General features: G+C 47.4%; 3 protein-coding genes and 1 non-coding gene across 4 annotated transcripts in view; 1 reads left to right on the forward strand and 3 right to left on the reverse strand.

Annotated features, from left to right (window-relative positions):
* The window catches only part of LOC132571344 (zinc finger protein 850-like), a 359929-nt gene that overhangs the window by 229371 nt on the left and 112031 nt on the right, over positions 1-18527 (forward strand). The gene's annotated exons all lie outside the window — the stretch shown is intronic.
* The window catches only part of LOC132571235 (zinc finger protein 883-like), a 216748-nt gene that overhangs the window by 154220 nt on the left and 44001 nt on the right, over positions 1-18527 (reverse strand). The gene's annotated exons all lie outside the window — the stretch shown is intronic.
* On the reverse strand, positions 3948-9567 carry LOC132570965 (zinc finger and SCAN domain-containing protein 31-like). The gene is made up of 3 exons (XM_060237600.1): positions 8773-9567; positions 6667-6793; positions 3948-4900 (listed from the first exon to the last, which is right to left on the reverse strand). The coding sequence occupies exons 1-3, from the start codon at positions 9565-9567 to the stop codon at positions 4017-4019; spliced, it is 1806 nt and encodes a 601-aa protein (XP_060093583.1). The 3' UTR covers positions 3948-4016.
* Positions 15507-15577, reverse strand: TRNAT-AGU (transfer RNA threonine (anticodon AGU)). Its single transcript has one exon. It is a non-coding gene; the product is annotated as a tRNA-Thr (tRNA).

Raw genomic sequence — 18527 nt, forward strand, 5'->3', positions numbered from 1 at the left:
GCCTGCGGCAACTGGTATTTAAACATCAGTCCCCTTCAAACCCATTTTAAATGCAAATTTAATTATAGTTAAACTGATGAAATCAAAGATTTATTGAATCTTTAAATGGACCATGGACAAAGTCATTCTTGCAAATATTTATCACATTTAGAAATGTAGAATTGAGACGAGGTGGGCGTTTGCCACATAATAATAGGGGGTGGAAACGAAGCAAGCAAAAACTGTATTGAACACAATGAACAAGTTAAGCTGCCTTTTGCTGAGCCAGACCCTTGGGCTACTAAAGTCAGCCATGTCTACTCTTGAGTGTCAAAAGATTTTCAAGGTCTCAGGTCAAAGACTAACCCATCTCATGTTATCTGTCAGTGCTGGGGGACTGATCCTAGGACTTTCTACATGCCAAGCAGATGCTCTACCATGGTCCTCTCTCTAAATGAGTCTGACTTTTATTGAGTCAGACCTTTGGCTTACCTTGTCCTTTCACCTGGAGATGGTGGGGATGAAACCTGGACCTTCTGTACGACGAGCAGATGCTCTGCCACTGAACCATGCCCCCCCTCCCTAAATAAGCCTGAGTTTTATTGAGCCAGACCCTTGGTTTACCTCATCCTTTCACCTGGAGATGCTGGAGACTCAAACCTGGGACCTTCTGAACACCAAGCAGATGCTCAAGTACTCAGCCACTGCCTCCACGCTGAAGTATAATACTATTCAGATGTATAACAAGTCATGATGGTACAGTAACAAGACTGGGAAATCCTTGGGCTTATGCACTACATTCTCCCTTCCCTCCATACACAGCCCCTCTCTCAAAACTGTCTTCTTCTGCAGGGGTGGCCAATGGTAGCTCTCCAGATGTTTTTTGCCTACAACTCCCATCAGCCCTAGCCAGCATGGCCAATGCCTGGGGCTGATGGGAGTTGTAGGCAAAAAATATCTGGAGAGCTACCATTGGCCACCCCTGTTCTACTGAATCAGTCCATCAGTCTATCAAAGCTAGTCTTGTCTGCTCAACTGGCAGCAGCTCTCCAGGATCTCAGCTAGGGGTCTTAACCATCATCCGCTACCTGGACTTTTTTTCATTGGAGATGCTGGGGATGGAACCTGGGATGTACGGCATGCCAAGCAGATGTTCTACCACCGCCCATTTGCTGCAATCATCTGTCAGCTCAGAATCTCAAACTAGGGCTCACGCTCATCCCTTGAAAAGAATTCCTGATGCAAAGGGAAGACAGAAAACCATAGTTTGGGTGGACATAACAGTCTGGCAGGAGTGGCCAAACTTGCTTAATGTAAGAACCACAGAGAATAAACATCACATGTTTGAGAGCTGCAAGACATGAATGTCAGATGACTGAGAGAGCATGGAGGGAAGGAAGGGGGAGAGGTGGAAAGAAAGCAACTTTATGCATTCTCCAAGCTGCCAGTTAGGTTGACTTGGAGAAGTGATTTAAAAATACAAATGCCCTCTCCAAGCTGGGGCAGTGGGGGCTTCAAGCAGGGCTGGATTAAACCCTGTGGAGGCCCCTAGGCAGTTGAAATCTTGGGGCCCCCTCGCAAATTATCTCCGAGTTGGAGCACCCGCTCCCTGGGGAATCCGGGGAGAGCGGCCGCAGGGAAAATGGGGCTGCGGGTTGACCGGGGGAGGCAGACACCGGTGGATAAAAAGGGATTCCCCCATTTTCGCACCGCTGCTCTCCCCAGACTCTTCCCACCCCGTTCCTGCCTCCCCTGGTCAACCCGCAGCCCCATTTTAGCCGCTGCTGCTCTCCCCGGGCTCTTCCCTGCCTCTAGCGCTCTCCCTGCAGTCCCATTTTCCCTGCTGCCACTCTCCCCAGGTTCTTCCCTGCCTCCCCGTGGTGCCATTTTCCCCACTGCCACTATCCCTGGGTTCTTCCCTGTCTCCCCCACTCTCCCCGTAGCCCTATTGTCCCCGCTGCAGCTCTCCCCGGGCTCTTCCCTGCCTCCCCCGCTCTCCCCACGGCCCATTTTCACCACTGCCGCTCTCCCTGGGCTCTTACCTGCCTCCCCTGCTCTTCCCGCGGCCCCATTTTCCCTGCTGCCACTCTCCCTGGGCTCTTCCCTGCCTCCCCCGCTCTCCCCACGGCCCATTTTCACCACTGCCGCTCTCCCCGGGCTCTTCCATGCCTCCCCCGCTCTCCCCACGGCCCATTTTCACCACTGCCGCTCTCCCTGGGCTCTTCCCTGCCTCCCCCGCTCTCCCCACGGCCCATTTTCACCACTGCCGCTCTCCCCGGGCTCTTCCATGCCTCCCCTGCTCTCCCCACAACCCCATTTTCCCCACTGCTGCTCTCCCTAAATTCTTCCCTGCCTCCCCCACTCTCCCCGCGGCCCCATTTTCCCCACTGCTGCTCTCCCTGGGCTCTTCCCTGCCTCCCCTGCTCTCCCCACAACCCCATTTCCCCCACTGCTGCTCTCCCTGGGTTCTTCCCTGCCTCCCCCGCTCTCCCCACGGCCCCATTTTCCCTGCTGCCGCTCTCCCTGGGTTCTTCCCTGACTCCACCACTCTTCCCGCAGCCCCATTTTCCCCACTGCCACTCTCCCCGGGCTCTTCCCTGCCTCCCCTGCTCTCCCTGTGGCTCCATTTTCCCCACTGCAGGTCTCCCAGGCTCTTCCCTGCCTCCCCTGCTCTCCCTGCGACCCCATTTTCCCCGCTGCAGCTCTCTCTGAGCTCTTCCCTGCCTCCCCCGCTCTCCCCAAGGCCCCATTTTCCCTGCTGCTGCTCTCCCCGGGCCCTTCCCTGCCTCCCCCACTATCCCCACGGCCCCATTTTCCCTGCTGCAGCTCTCTCCAGGCTCTTCCCTGGAGAGGAGGTGGGGCAGGCGGACAAAGAAAGAAACAAGGGGGAGGGGTCAGGTGAAGAGGAACGCGGACGAACAGCAAGCAACAAAGAGGGAAGCGAGGGGGAGGGAGGGGGCGGATGAAGGGGGAAGTGATGGGGAGGAGATGAGGCAGGCAAGCTGAGGGGAAGGGGCCGACAGAGGAAGATGCAAAGCAGCCGCGGGGGTGGGGGGGAACTGGGGTGGGGGGAAAGCTGGCCCTGGTGCCCCGAGAGGCATGGGGGCCCATAGGCAAGTGCCTCCTTTGCCTAATTGTTAATCCAGCCCTGGCTTCCAGAACCACATGTGTGAACGAGCCACTGCCACCATAGCACTAACTTCGCTGAATGACTGAAAGTTACCTGTATGTGTGTAAGGAAATAATTTCCAACAATATGTTCATTTAAAAAAGCATCCTTTTAAGTAGACTTTCTGCCTGACATGTTGAAGAGTGACTGTGAAGAGCTATGCGCGACCTCACTCTTCGACATTCTGTGGTTCGCTCCGCCTCCTGCAGCAACCATTTTGTGGTTGGCTCCGCCTCCTGCATAAAGCATTTCGTGGTTGTCTCCCCCCCACCCTGTGTCAGAATTCCAAGGAGACCCACGTGTTCCAAAAGGCTGTGGACATCAGATCAGTGGCTTCCCTGAAAGAGGGAGCCTTTAATTGGACTGCAGCACCTACAGAAGGAAGCACACCAGCTGAAGGCTTCCCCATGGTTTCACATCATGGCCAATCATCCATCCATAAGCACCATCCCCAGCTCCATGTTTCATGGTGTGGGGGAACAGCCTTGTAGTATCCCCACACCACCTACCAACCCTGCAGCCAACAAGGCACTTTGGTTACAGTGGAAGAATTATAGCAGAAGAACTTCTCCAAACCAGTGTCCCCTCTAAGCTGAGGCAGTGTGAGCTAGCTCAGTTTTTTAGCCTCCGGCTCACACATTTTTGTCTTAGCACAGGAAAAATGGCTCCAGAGCAACCAAATGTATGCAGTAGCTCACAACTTTAATGCCAGTAGCTCACAAAGTAAAATTTTTGCTCACAAGACTCCCCAGCTTAGTGGGAGTATTGCTCCCAACACGTCCCTTCTCATCATAATTCAAGGTCAGCACCTTCCCCTCAAAAAAATATTATTTATATACATGATTTTGAGGAGAGGGGACTCATGAAATTAGACCACAGACGGTTGGATATGAATTCTTTGATGTCTGGTGAGGTGTTTGCTCCGATAGAAGCTTTCATTGCACTTGGAACATTTGAAGGGTTTCTTCCCAAGATGGCTCCTCTGATGTCTAATCAGAGTGGATTTGTCACAAAAAGACTTGCTACACTGGGGACACTCAAACGGTTTCTCTCCTGTGTGGTTCCTCTGGTGAGTGATCAGGTGCTGGCTCTGGTTGAAACTCTTCCCGCACTCGGAGCAGGCGAATGGCTTCTCTCCCGTGTGGTTCCTCTGGTGGGTGATGAGATGCTGTCTCTGGCTGAAGCTCTTCCCGCACTCGGAGCACGTGTACGGTTTCTCCCCCGTGTGAGTTCTCCGGTGCCTGATCAGCCCAGACTTGTGACAAAAGTTTTTCCCGCAGTCCACACACTTGTACGGTTTCTCCCCTGTGTGAATCCGCTGATGGGAGATGAGATTTGTGCTCCTGTTGAACCGCTTCCCGCAGTTCACACATGGATAAGGCTTCTCCCCTGTGTGGGTTCTCTGGTGACTGTTGAGGTCTGAGCGCCGACGGAATATTTTCCCACAGACCGAGCATTCATGTTGTTTCTCTCCTGCGTGGGTCCTATTAAGGTTCAACTCATCTCGGAAAAACTTCTTACACCCAGACCCCTTACTCCGCTTCTTTTTTTTGAGTATTTCTTGCTGAACCGAAATTTCGCAGAAGTCTCCATCCTGCCAGGAGATAAATTTATTCCGCCACATCTCCCCATCATGGCTGTCTGGCTTCTCAAGCCCAACTTGGCTTCCAGTATTGTTGGCCAGATCCTGACCTTGGGTTCTTCCTGAGGGCAGCCAATAGGACTCCTCATTATTTCCTTTCTGTCCTTCATCTGAGAAGATAGGCGAAAACACATGACAAAAATCAAGTCCATTCATTTAACCAAGAATTTAAAAAAGGATAGAGGACTTTTCTACCACTTTGGGGGTATTTTTAAAATGTCTGTGTGTGTGTGTCTGCATGCAGGCCTGGAAGTCATGGTTGACTTCTGGAGACTCTTATCAGGCCCCCGAGAAACTGGCTATCATCTGCTCCCTCTCTCTTGCTTCCTTCTGAAGCATAACTTGCTTTGCCAGGTTTGCTCAATCGCACAGGAGCTACAGAGCAAAACCTTTATTTTCTGCATTGGCTGAGGCTCCTCCTTTGGTGAGGTGGGGAGGGAGAGCTTACTTTGCCAGGCTCTCTCAATTGCACAGCAGAGCTACTGAGACAAGCCTCTCTTTTTTCTATTAGCTGAGGCTCCTCCCCCTCCTCATCTCCTCGGGAAGGAGGGAAAGAGCCAGAGCTTCCTTTGCCCAGTTTCGTCACTCTCACGGGAGAGCTAGAAAGAAAGCATTTTTAGAACCAATGCTATTGTTTTAATCATGTTTTATTTTAAGCTTTTTAACATCTGTTTATCTGTGTGCTTTATAAAGTTTTTATCTCCGCTACCTGGCATTACATTTTATGACACACACAAGGCCAACGCCATGCTGGGAATTATTAGGAAGAGAATTGAAAACAAATTAGCCAGTATCATAATGCCCCTGTATAAATCGATGGTGCGGTCTCATTTGGAATACTGTGTGCAATTCTGGTCACTCAAAAAGGATATTATAGCATTTGAAAAAGTGCAGAAAAGGGCAACTAGAATGATTAAAGGTTTGGAACACTTTCCCTATGAAGAAAGGTTAAAACGCTTGGGGCTCTTTAGCTTGGAGAAACGTCAACTGCGGGGTGACATGATAAGAGGTTTACAAGATTATGCATGGGATGGAGAAAGCAGAGAAAGAAGTACTTTTCTCCCTTTCTCACAATACAAGAACTTGTGGGCATTCAATGAAATTGCTGAGCAGTCAGGTTAAAACGGATAAAAGGAAGTACTTCTTCACCCAAAGGGTGATTAACACATGGAATTCACTGCCACAGGAGGTGGTGGCGGCTACAAGCATAGCCAGCTTCAAGAGGGGATTGGATAAAAATATGGAGTAGAAGAAGATGAAGAAGATATTGGATTTATATCCCGCCCTCCACTCCAAAGAGTCTCCGAGCGGCTCACAATCTCCTTTACCTTCCTCCCCCACAACAGACACCCTGTGAGGTGGGTGGGGCTGGAGAGGGCTCTCACAGCAGCTGCCCTTTCGAGGACATCCTCTGCCAGAGCTATGGCTGACCCAAGGCCATGCTAGCAGGTGCAAGTGGAGGAGTGGGGAATCAAACCCGGTTCTCCCAGATAAGAGTCTGCACACTTAACCACTACACCAAACTGGCTATTAGCCAGTGTGTGTGTGTGTGTGTGTATTGGCCACTGTGTGACAGAGTGTTGGACTGGATGGGCCATTGGCCTGATCCAACATGGCTTTTTTTATGTTCTTATGTTCTTACACGGCCCAGCCAGACAAGGTCTCATTTATGTCAGATCCAGCCCTCATAACAAATGAGTTCGACACCCCTGTGAAGGTATCAGGGTATCGACCCTAATACCTTCTCCAGCATTCCCCTCTGGGATCAGACCAAGCAGTCTGTGAATTATAAACCTCACAAACAGGGGAGACTTGGGAGGGAATCCTTCCAGCCATTTCAAATCCATATACCCTTCAGGCTGGCCCCGTTTCTTACCTAGCACAAGGGCATCTCCTTTCTTTTCCTGTTTGACCTCACTGTTGAGCTCCCTCTGGGTGGCCTCTGGTGATGCCCCTTCTTTCTCCTCAAAAGTCACACCTTCCTCCTGTGAGTGGCCTGGATCCTGAAATGGCAGCAAATGAGGAGGAGGAGAAGGAGAAGGAGGAGGAAGAGAAAAAAAGAAGAAATTGGATTTATATCCCACCCTATACTCTGAATCTCAGAGTTTCAGAGCGGTCACAATCTCCTTTACCTTCTCCTCCGCCCCACAACAGGCACCCTGTGAAGTGGGTGGGGTTGAGAGAGCTCTCCCAAAAGCTGCCCCTTCAAGGACAACTCCTACATGAGCTATGGCTGACCCAAGGCCATTCCAACAGCTGCAAGTGGAGAAGTGGGAAATCAAACCCGGTTCTCCCACATAAGAGTCCGCACACTTAACCACTACACCAAACTGGCTCTCTTAACAGGTTCATTCTACCATGCTTCATTCTGCACACAGAAACTATCTGGCCAACATGCCAGATAGGGGAGGGACGGTGGCTCAGTGGTAGAGCATCTGCTTGGTAAGCAGAAGGTCCCAGGTTCAATCCCCAGCATCTCCAACTAAAAGGGTCCAGGCAAATAGGCGTGAAAAACCTCAGCTTGAGACCCTGGAGAGCCGCTGCCAGTCTGAATAGACAATACTGACTTTGATGGACCAAGGGTCTGATTCAGTATAAGGCAGCTTCATATGTTCATGCCCAGCTCCTTCAGCCTTTCTTCATGGAGACCAAGTCCTTCGAGGAAAGGCTGAAGGAGCTGGGCATGTTTAGCCTGGAGAGGAGGCAGCTGAGAGATGATATGATCACCATCTTCAAGTACCTGAAGAGCTGTCATATGGAGGATGGTGTGGAATTGTTTTCTGTGGCCCCAGAAGGTCAGACCAGAACCAATGGGCTGAAATTAAATCAGAAGAGTTTCCGGCTCAACATTAGGAAGAACTTCCTGACCATTAGAGCGGTTCCTCAGTGGGACAGGCTTCCTCGGGAGGTGGTGGGCTCTCCTTCCTTGGAGGTTTTTAAACAGAGGCTCAATGGCCATCTGACAGCAATGCTGATCCTGTGAATTTCGGGGGAGGTATTTGTGAATTTCCTGCATTGTGCAGGGGGTTGGACTAGATGACTCTGGGAGTCCCTTCCAACTCTGATTCCATAATTCCAAGTCCAGGGACAGCCAAAGGGCTTTTGATGCTAAAAGGCCAGAAGGGCAAGAAGCTGCCACCACATAAGAACATAAGAGAAGCCATGTTGGATCAGGCTAATGGCCCATCTAGTTTAACACTCTGTGTCACACAGTGGCCAAAAAAAACTCCAGGTGCCATCAGGAGGTCCACAGGTCTGATCCAGCAGGGCTCTGATGTTCTTATGAAGGCCTCGGCCTCCATGAGGCTGGACTAGATGGACCACTGGTATGACTCAGCAGGGCTCTTCTTATGTTTTTTTTTATGAAGGCCTCAGCCTCTCTGCCCTGCTGTTGGCCCTCCAGAGGAACTGGCTGGCCATTGTGTGAGACAGAATGTTGGACCAGATGGACCACTGGTCTGATGCAGCAGGGCTCTTTTTATTTCCTTATGAAGGCCTCAGCCTCTCTGCCCTGTTGCTGGCCCTCCAGAGGAACTGGCTGGCCACTGTGTGAGACAGGAGGCTGGACTAGATGGACCGCTGGTCTGATCCAGCAGGGCTCTTATTTTCTTATGTTAAGAAGCCCTCTTGAATAACTTCATTTTGCATAATGTGGGGAAAGCCAGGAGAATGAATCTTTTCTTTTCTTTTTTTGGCCACTGTGTGTGACCGAATGTTGGACGTGATGGGCCACTGGTCTGATCCAACATGGCTTCTCTTATGTTCTTATGTTCCTAACCTCATCAGGGAGGCCATTCCATAAGGCCAGGGCTGCCACAGAGAATCAGCTGGTACAGACAGTTATCAAATTTGCCTGTTGGCAGGATGGTACCTGCAGAAGGCCCTGCTGGGATAAGCTAAGTGCCCTCCCTGCCCTCTGGCACCCGAGGCAATCAACTAAGTCTGCCTCATGAGTTCTGACTACTCAAAGATGTGCTGTTACCTGGTGTTCCGGTTCCTCTCCCCCTCGGTGGTGCCGGAGGAAATCCTCCGCTAGGGCTATGGCCTGCAAGCAGCTCTCTGATCCCCGTTCCATCACCCAGCTCCTCATGCTCAGAGGCAGAATGGCCAAAAACTGTTCCAGGATCACCAAGTCCAGGATCTGCTCCTTGGAGCGTCTGTCCGGCTTCAGCCACCTGCAGCACAGGACGCAGAGCCGGCTGTAAACCTCTTGAGGCCCCTCGGCCTCCTGGTAGCTAAACTGCCTGAAGTGCCGGCGTTGCTGTTCAGAGCTAATGGTCTCTTCAGTTTTGATGGCTTGCAGCTGCCCGAGGTCTCCCCTCCCCACGATATCCGGGCTGCTATCAGCTTGCTGGACCATCCCGTTAAACGCGAGTTGGAATCTTGTCTCCTCTTCTTCTCTAGGCCACTGGCCAGCAGCCACGGAATTATTTGTAACCGGCCACAATTCAGGTGGTGGCAGAAGTGGGATCATTCCGGGGCAAGGAGACCGCACCGCTTGGAGGAATTCCTGCCACTGAGCTTCCCACCTCTGTGATGACAGCCCCTCTTCCGATTCCTGTTTAATGCACTGCGGCTCTGCCAAGCTGGGACGATACCCGGTAATTTCCCCACCGGTGCCAAGAGAGGCATCTTCTGCGCCTTCCGAGATGATCCCTGTTTGGAATCTCACCAACTCCTCCGGCTCCAATTTCATTTCTGGCTTTGGTGGTTCCTCCCGAACAGTTTGAGAGCGGAGATCAGTGACTGGGGATTCTCCCTGCTGGCCGGCAGCCATTTCTGGACATGGGAGACGCTCTTCACTCAGTCCTCTGTCCTGTGTTGCAAATGGGGGGGGGGGAGAGCCACTCAATTACATCGATGCAAGAATGTGTCCCTTTGAGAGATGAATCTGGCCCAAAATTAGAGTGGTATCAAAGCTGATGGTTTTTCCACCACTGCCAAGAGAATGCTGGCTCTGAAAGGGAAACGCAGAGATTGCAATTCTATTCAATAAGTTTCTAGCCAAACCACCAAATCTACTCTGCAGTCAGCAGGGTTTTTTTACCTCTCAACCCCTGTTCTCTGAGCTCCAACCTTCAGAGGTGAGGCTGGTGGTGACTAGAGGCAGGGCATTTTCTAGAGTGGCCCCTTGCCTTGGGAATGCACTCCCTCTTGAGGCTCGCCTGGCCTTTACTTTCTTTCAGAAACCAGGCTGAAACACATCTTTCTACCCTCAATTTTAATTAAGCGTTTTTATCTTATCGTTATTATCTGTCTGCTTTTGTTTTACAGGTAGTTTTTATGTTGATTAGGTCCAACGGCTTGTTTTTAATATTATGATGGGGTTTTAACTGTACGTTGTCCTGAGCCAGAATCTGAAGAGGCAGCACAGGAACATCCTAAATAAATAAATGCTCCCCACAAGTCAAGAACTAGCAAAACAGAAATAAGGAAGTCATGGGGGAGCGAGACAATAATTCAGAGCCTCGTATGATGCCAGAAACAGGATAAGAACATTAAAGGTTTGCAGAGAGTGGCGCATACGCTAGGTAACGTTAACTTGCAGGCTTGTACGGAAACTGAACCCTTGGGATGCATAAATTGTGAATTCCGATGTCTCTACACCAATGCAGAGTTTGGGAAACAAACAGGAGGAACTGGAAGTCCTAATAAAGGAAGGAGACTATGACATAATAGGCCTTACTGAAACTTGGTGGGATGACACAACTGGAATATTAGGATTCAGGGGTACAACTGATTTAAAAGGGACAGGCAAATGAGAAAGGATGGAGGCATAGCAGCATATGTGAAGGAGGTATATACTTGTGAGGAAATATGTGAATCTGAGCATGGCAGCTGAGTTTGAGAGTCTCTGGGTAAAAACAAAAGGAGTAAGAAATAACAGCAATATTATTGTGGGGGTCTGCTATAGACCACCAAGTCAGGCATAGGACTTGGATGAGATACTTCTACAGCAGATTGCAAAGTTCTCCAAGAGAAGGGATACAGTGATCATGGGAGATTTCAATTACCCGGACATCTGTTGGAAGTCCAGCTCTGCTAAAAATGAAAAGTCAAATAGATTCCTTACTTGTCTTGCTGACAACTTCCTTTTCCAGAAAGTGAAGAAGGAAACAAGGGGATCTGCTATCTTGGATTTGATTCTCACCAACAAGGAAGAATTGATTGAAGAAGTGGAAATAGTGGGCACCCTGGGCAGTAGTGACCATGTGATTTTAGAATTTACAGTCTTAGGGAAGGGAAAAGCCAAATGTAGTCAGACTTATAGGTTGGACTTCAGAAAGGCAACTTCGATAAACTTAGAACTATGCTGGGTAAAATCCCATGGTCAGAAATACTTAGGAGGAAGGGGGTTCAGGTGGGGTGGGAGTTTCTTAAAAGCAAAATACTGAAAGTGCAATCACAGACGATTCCTATGAGAAGAAAAAATGGAAAAAGCCTAAAGAAGCCAAAGTGGCTCCATAAACAGCTCTCTAAAGACTTGAGAAATAAAAAAACCTCCTTTAGGAATTGGAAGGAGGGCCTTATAACCAAGTATGAATATAAACAAATCACCAGTGCTTGTAAAGAAAAAGTTAGGAAAGCTAAAGCTCAGTATGAGCTTAGGCTGGCCAAAGATGTTAAAAGCAACAAAAAAGGGTTCTTTTCTTATGTACAGAGTAAGAAAAAGAGCAAGGACATGGTAGGCCCATTGCGAGGGCAAGAAAGTGAAATTGTAACAGGTAATGAAGAGAGGGCAGAACTGCTCAATTCCTACTTTTCCTCAGTCTTCTCTTCTGAGGGAAATGGTGCTCAACATGGCAAAAACAGAACATATAAGGAGGGTATGAAGTTCCAACCTAGGATCAGCATAGGGGTAGTACATAAACAGATGAATTGTATCCAAAGGTTCTAAAAGAGCTTGCGGATGAAATTTCTGAGCCCCTGGCTATTATTTTTGAAAATTCTTGGAGAACAGGAGAGGTGCTGGAAGATTGGAGGCGGGCGAATGTTGTCCCCATCTTCAAGAAGGACATGAAGGGGAAGGGGAAAAAAGATGATCCGGGTAACTACCAACCCGTCAGTTTTAGAACAAATCATCAAACAGTCGGTCCTGGAACATTTAGAAAGAATAGATGTGATCACTAAGAGCCAGCAAGGTTTTCTCAAGAACAAGCCATGTCAGACTAACCTAATCTCTTTTTTTGAGAAAGTGACTACCTTGCTGGATAGACATCGTTTATCTTGATTTCAGTAAGGCTTTTGATAAGGTTCCACATACTATCCTTGTTGACAAGTTGGTAAAATGTGGTTTGAATCCTGTTACCGTTAGGTGGATTTGTAACTGGTTGACAGATCACACCCAAAGAGTGCTTGTGAATGGTTCCTCATCCTCTTGAAGAAGAGTGACAAGTGGAGTGCCTCAAGGATCTGTCCTGGGACCTGTTTTGTTCAACATCTTTATCAATGATTTGGATGAAAAAATAGAGGGAATGCTTATTAAATTTGCAGATGATACTAAATTGGGAGGGGTTGCAAACACAGAAGAAGACAAACAGGATACAGGATGAACTTGACAGGCTGGAAAACTGGGCTAAAACCAATAAAATGAATTTTAACAGGGATAAATGTAAAGTTGTGCATTTAGGTAGGAAAAATCCAATGCATGGTTATAGGATGGGGGAGACTTGTCTTAGCAGTAGTATGTGCGAAAAGGATCTAGAAGTCTTAGTGGATCATATGCTGAACATGAGTCAACAGTGTGATGCGGTGGCTAAAAAGGTAAATGCCATTTTGGGCTGTATCAACAGACGTATAGTGTCCAGATCATGTGATGTGATGGTATTGTTTTACTCTGCTCTGGTAAGACCTCACCTGGAGTATTGTGTTCAGTTTTGGGCACCACATTTTAAGAAGGATATAGAAAACCTGGAACGGGTCCAGAGGAGGGCGACAAAAATGGTGAGCGGTCTGGAGACCAAGTCCTATGAGGAAAGGTTGAAGGAGCTGGGGATGTTTAGTCTGGAGAGGAGGCGGCTGAAAGGTGATATGATCACCATCTTCAAGTACTTGAAGGGCTGTCATATAGAGGATGGTGTGGAATTGTTTTCTGTGGCCCCGGAAGGTAGGACCAGAACCAATGGGTTGAAATTAAATCAAAAGAGTTTCCGGCTCAACATTAGGAAGAACTTCCTGACCGTTAGAGCAATTCTTCAGTGGAACAGGCTTCCTTGGGAGGTGGTGGGCTCTCCTTCCTTGGAGGTTTTTAAACAGAGGCTAGATGGCCATCTGACAGCAATGAAGATCCTGTGATTTTAGGGGGAGGTGTTTGTGAGTTTCCTGCATTGTGCAGGGGTTGGACTAGATGACCCTAGAGGTCCCTTCCAACTCTTATGATTTTATGATTCTATGTCAGTCCATTTCCCCATTATTATTATGAGGAGGAGATGGGAGTTATACCCCGTCCTTCACTTGGAGATCTGCTTACAATTTCCTTTTCCTTCCTCTCCCCACAAAAGACACCCTGTGAGGAAGGTGGGGCTGAGAGAACTGCTCTTGAGAGAACAGCTCTGAGAGGACTGTGACTGGCCAAAGGTCACCCAGCAGCTGTGTTTGGAGGAGTGGGGAATCAAACCCAGCTCTCCAGATTAGAGTCCACCGTTCTTAACCACTACATCAAGCTGGCTCTCTGGGGAAGATTCAAAATATAAAGGAGGCAGATGTTATCAAAAGATACTCCCTCAGCTGCAGTCCTAGGGTTGCCAACAGGCCTGGAGATTTTTTTTATAATGCCTTGTCCCTTTAATAGAAACACAAGGGGATGTTCTTTCGACAGGCAATGTGATTGGCTTTTATGCTCTGAAAAAAAGTGCTTGCCATTTCCACACATTAAGCCTCAATTAAAGGGACAGGACATTTTTTTAAAAAAATCCAACTCGTTGACAACTCTAGAAGAGACAAGGTGCACTGAGTGAAACCCTCCTTCCAATGGACAAATATTCAAAGCTAGTTTCTTTTCTATTTAATCACTGGAATTGTGATTTCCCCACCCCGTTTATTCCACCTACTAGTGTTTGTGATCATTTAGCGGCTGTTTTTGATTATCAAAGAAGGAGTGAGGCTGTGGCTCAGTGGCAGAGCATCTGCTTGGCATGCAGAAGGTCCCCAGGTTCAGTCCCAGCATCTCCAATTAAAAACAATCAGGTAGGAGGAGATGTGAAAGATCTCTGCTGGAGAGCCACTGCCAGTCTGAGTAGACCAGGGGTGGCCAAACCTGCTCAGAGCCCATTTGAGGAAGGGCGGATTATAAATAGAAAGCAAATAAATAATAAATAAAAGGTGGCTCTAACACAAATTGTGCGGGCCTCAAAGCCTCTACTGCCCCATCAGCCGGCTTGGAGACGGTATTTCTCTCTTTAAATCACTTCTCCAAGCCAAGGCAGCCAGTGACTTGGAGAATGCATTTAAAGTTAAAGTTGCTTTCTTTCTCCCCCTCCCCCTCTCCTCTCCTCTCTTTCTTTCTTCCTTCCTTCCACCTCTCAAACATCTAATATTCATGTCTATCTTGTGGTTCGCAAACATTTGACATTTATTCTTTGTGGCTCTTCTATTAAGCTAGTTTGGCCACCCCCTAGAATAGACAGTGCTGACTTTGATTAACCAAGAGCCTGATTCTGTAGGAGACAACTTCATGAACGATTCTGAACTGGAGTGAGAAGATCACTGCGGGTCTCAGCTACATACCGAGCCTCTCCTATATTGCAAAGAGAGGGTGCTTTGGGAAAAGGGAGATCTCTCATTTCCTCCAAACCATTTTCATTTTTCCTTTACCAGGAGCCCCCCCTTCCTCCCCCCTCACCTTTACACGCACCTGTCGCACACTGCTCTGCACCGCTTCTTTGCAAGAAACTTCAAAAGCCCATTTTGCACAGATCGAAGAGGAGGAGCGGGGTAAATGCGAGACAGGAAGGTACGCCCGCTATTGACATCCCCCAGTCTTCATTTCCTTTCCCCACACACACACACACACACACACTTCCGCTCTAGGAAACGGAGCTCTATTGATTTAACTGTTTTAGCAGCGACAGATTTCCTAGCGAACCTTTCGGGAGATGCGCCCAGAGTGCGTTTGGTGAAATGAGGAGCCTTGAGCTACCCGGCGACCGACAACTGAATGGCTGAATGAACGGCATGGCTGGATTGAGGCTGCTGAGATTAACCCTCGGCATGCTTCCTGAGGAGTATGTAGGGTTGCCAATCCCCAGGTAGGGGCAGGGGATCCCCCAGTTTGGAGACCCTCCTCCCGCTTCAGGGTCATCAGAAAGCGGGGGGGGGGGAGGAAAATGTCAGCTGAGCACTCCATTATTCCCTGTGGTGACCAATTCCCATAGGGTATAATGGAGAATTTATCTGTAGGTATCTGCGGCTCTGCGGAAGCTGTTGTTTGAGTTAGAGGCACCAAATTTTCATCATAGCATCCAGTGCCTCTCCTCAAAATACCCTCCAAGTTGGCCTGGCCCAACAAGGTCTCATTTATGTCATTCGGCCCTCAATGAGTTTGACACCCCTGCCATAGGGCTTTCAAGGCAAGAGACATATGAACATATGAAGCTGCCTTATAGTGAATCAGACCCTGGGTCCATCAGAGTCAGTATTGTCTACTCAGACTGGCAGCAGCTCTCCAGGGTCTCAAGCTGAGGTTTTTCACGCCTACTTTCCTGAACCCTTCTTAGTTGGAGATGCCAGGGATTGAACCTGGGACCTTCTGCTTACTAAGCAGATGCTCTACCACTGAGCCATCGTCCTTCAGAGATGGTTTGCCATTGTCAGCCTCTGCAATAGTAACCCTAGACTTCCTTAGTGACCTCCTATCCAAGTACTAAACCAGGGCTGACGGTGGTCAGCTTCCCGGATCTGATAAGAGTGGGTAGCCTGGACAATCCATGTCAGAAGATATTCTTCTTATACTCTAATGCCCAGTCCCTTACAGATAATGTAGCCTTCTGACTTAAAACAGGTCAGCTTATTTATTCTAGATGTCAAGGGAAAATCTTTGTATCCTAGCCAAAGAGCAATTTCCTAAATGTACTAATTTTGCTAGAAAATGGTACTCTTAGTTAGATCATCGGGCAAATAAAAATTTCATATCAGATGGATACGTGAAGATTTTCATTTAAAAGCAGTCTGATCGCTTTGGAAATATAAAAGGATCCAACAGTGATACAAAAATGCCAGCCTATGTCAATGAAATTTTAAAAAATAAAAAGCATACATGCCATCTCTTATCCTATCGGTCTTAAATTTAAAAAAAATAGTTTCTGAAATTTGCATCAAAGCCCTTTCAGAAAAGGAGCCCCGTGGCGCAGAGTGGTCAGCTGCAGTACTGCAGTGCAAGCTCTGCTCATGATCTGAGTTTGATCCCCCATGGAAGCTGGGTTCAGGTAGCCAGCTCGTGGTTGACTCAGCCTTCCATCCTTCTGAGGTCGATAAAATGAGTGCCCAGCTTGCTGGGGGGGAAGCGTAGATGACTGGGGAAGGCAATAGCAAACCACCCTGTAAAAAGTCTGCCATGAAAACGTCATGATGCAACATCACCCCGGAGTCGGAAACGACTGGTGCTTGCACAGGCGACTACCTTTACCTTTTTACTTTCAAAAAAGATAGTCGCACCACAAACCGAATCTGAGAGATTAAAATGTTTTAGGGTGCAGCTACCTTTACCTTTTTGCCTTATATATGTCCAGTTATGTTCACATAACTATAGTTCACATAACTATTAAAACCATCTTTTTTTGTGAGTTCATTCAGAAATTCAGAGATTCGGTCCCTGATTAAATTGATAACAAGGCCTGACATCTCCCTCAGACTGGAAACGTTAAATTTTTGGAGGTTCCAGTTCCTGGTCAGCTTGCTCCAAGACGCCTTTTGGAGAAGCTCAGACAATTTAAGGTTTTATGATCTTTTTATCTTCTCCTGATAAGTCTTTTTGATATAAATTCCAATCCGGACTGCCTATTTCCATTCTTTCCTGGGCACTCAGCCGAGACCACGGAAAACATGTTTAAATGATTTTTTTTTTACTGCGTGCCTCTCAGTCTCCAATCCTCATTATACCTCCTACTTCATAGAGCAGTTTGCCATTCTTATAACTTGCCAATAATATAAATATAGGCTTGGGCCTGAAAAGCAAACAGGACTTGTCTGGGAAGAAAGAAAAGACTCTACTTAACCTGGGAAGGCAATGGCAAATCACCCTGTAAAAAAGTCTGCCGTGAAAACGCTGTGAAAGCAACGTCACCCCAGAGTCGGAAACAACTGGTGTTTGCACAGGGAACCTTTACCTTTCTCTTTGCCTTGAAGGTACTGCTAGTACTTGTTAAATTTTGGGTCCTAGGGAACATACCTCTCAAAACACAAGGATCTAATTGACAGATTAATGGCAGCAAGAGCATCAATAGATGGAAAAACCAACAAGCACCTACAATGTCTCCGTGGCACAGCAAATTGTGGGACCAGTACATAATGGAAAATACCACAGATCATATGAATAGATCCTTGCAATTTCCTAGAAGTACTTACTGACTGTGATCACACACACTAAATAATGCACTTTCAATCCACTTTCAGTGCACTTTCCAACTGGGTTTTGCCAGTTCACACAGTAGAATCCAGCTGGGAAGTGCATTAAAAGTGGGTTGAAAGTGGATTATTTAGTGTGTGCGATCACAGCCATTTTGCTGGAAAATGGTACCCTTTGTTAGATCATTGGGCAAATAAAAAATTCATATCAGATGGATGGTCCTAATTACAGAAGCGGTTATGAAAGGTACTCTATAAGGTTAATATAGATCTGCAATATTAGCAGTATTGGACACTTATGGTTTTTAAAACTTATAGACCTAACTCTATAAATTGTTTAATGCAGATATTACTAGGATACCAGTGATTTCTTTTGTTTGTGATACATCTCACCATTGGTTCAGTTTAGATGGCATTTATACATAAATGTGTGTATATCTATTTATTGATAATTTTAAGTAGTCATTTTCTTTTCATATGTATGTGGAAATGATCTAAAGTCAGTTTATGGAATATTATATGATTATTGTTAATGTAACTTTTACTTATATTTCAGTAAAGAAAATTATTTTGCAAAAAAACCCACACCATCTAATTAGTTTCCTCTGAAGGCATGATGTAGACACTTTTGAGCAGTGAATGCTATTGTCCCAAGTATAATTTTTTCAAACTACGTTCTGCTTATTGTAAGATTAGTTTGGGCCTAAGACCACATAGTCATCGAACTATTTGTTTCTCAGGGATGGAACATTGTCCAAATGGTAAAAAGCAGATTCTTTGGCCTACTGGTCAAGAACCTATACCATTAACTGATTATCCATGAATTCGTGTTCTTTGCTCTCCAAAATGGGCAATAGATTAAAACAGGTGACCCTAACAGGGATCTCAACACATCAGATTCTTTACCTGGAGACAATAGTGCTGGGAAGCTCTGCATCTCTTTCCAATACAAGCAAAAAAAAGTTAGATGCAGGGGTCATTTTGTAGAAAAATAGGTCGTGGAGTTCATTAGCATAACTCATTTGCATATGCTGCCGCCCCACCAGCCAAAAGCAACCCGACGCAAGAAAGGAGAGCCCTGGGCAAGCAAGGCCTGCTTAGGCTGGCTAGACATCCAGCCAGCCCAAGCAGGCCTTGCCCACCTGGGGCTCTCCTTGGCTGGCACCCCACAGTCAA

Source organism: Heteronotia binoei, chromosome 5, assembly GCF_032191835.1.
Source record: "Heteronotia binoei isolate CCM8104 ecotype False Entrance Well chromosome 5, APGP_CSIRO_Hbin_v1, whole genome shotgun sequence".
NCBI classification, from domain to species: Eukaryota; Metazoa; Chordata; class Lepidosauria; order Squamata; family Gekkonidae; genus Heteronotia; species Heteronotia binoei.

Excerpts from the sequence above, each read along its gene's own strand:
- LOC132570965 (XM_060237600.1), bottom strand. The coding sequence starts at position 9,567 with ATGGCTGCCGGCCAGCAGGGAGAATCCCCAGTCACTGATCTCCGCTCT. Across the intron at positions 6,794-8,772 it reads GAGAGGAACCGGAACACCAG|GATCCAGGCCACTCACAGGA; the intron begins GTAACAGCACAT and ends CTGCCATTTCAG. Across the intron at positions 4,901-6,666 it reads AGGAGATGCCCTTGTGCTAG|ATGAAGGACAGAAAGGAAAT; the intron begins GTAAGAAACGGG and ends CTATCTTCTCAG.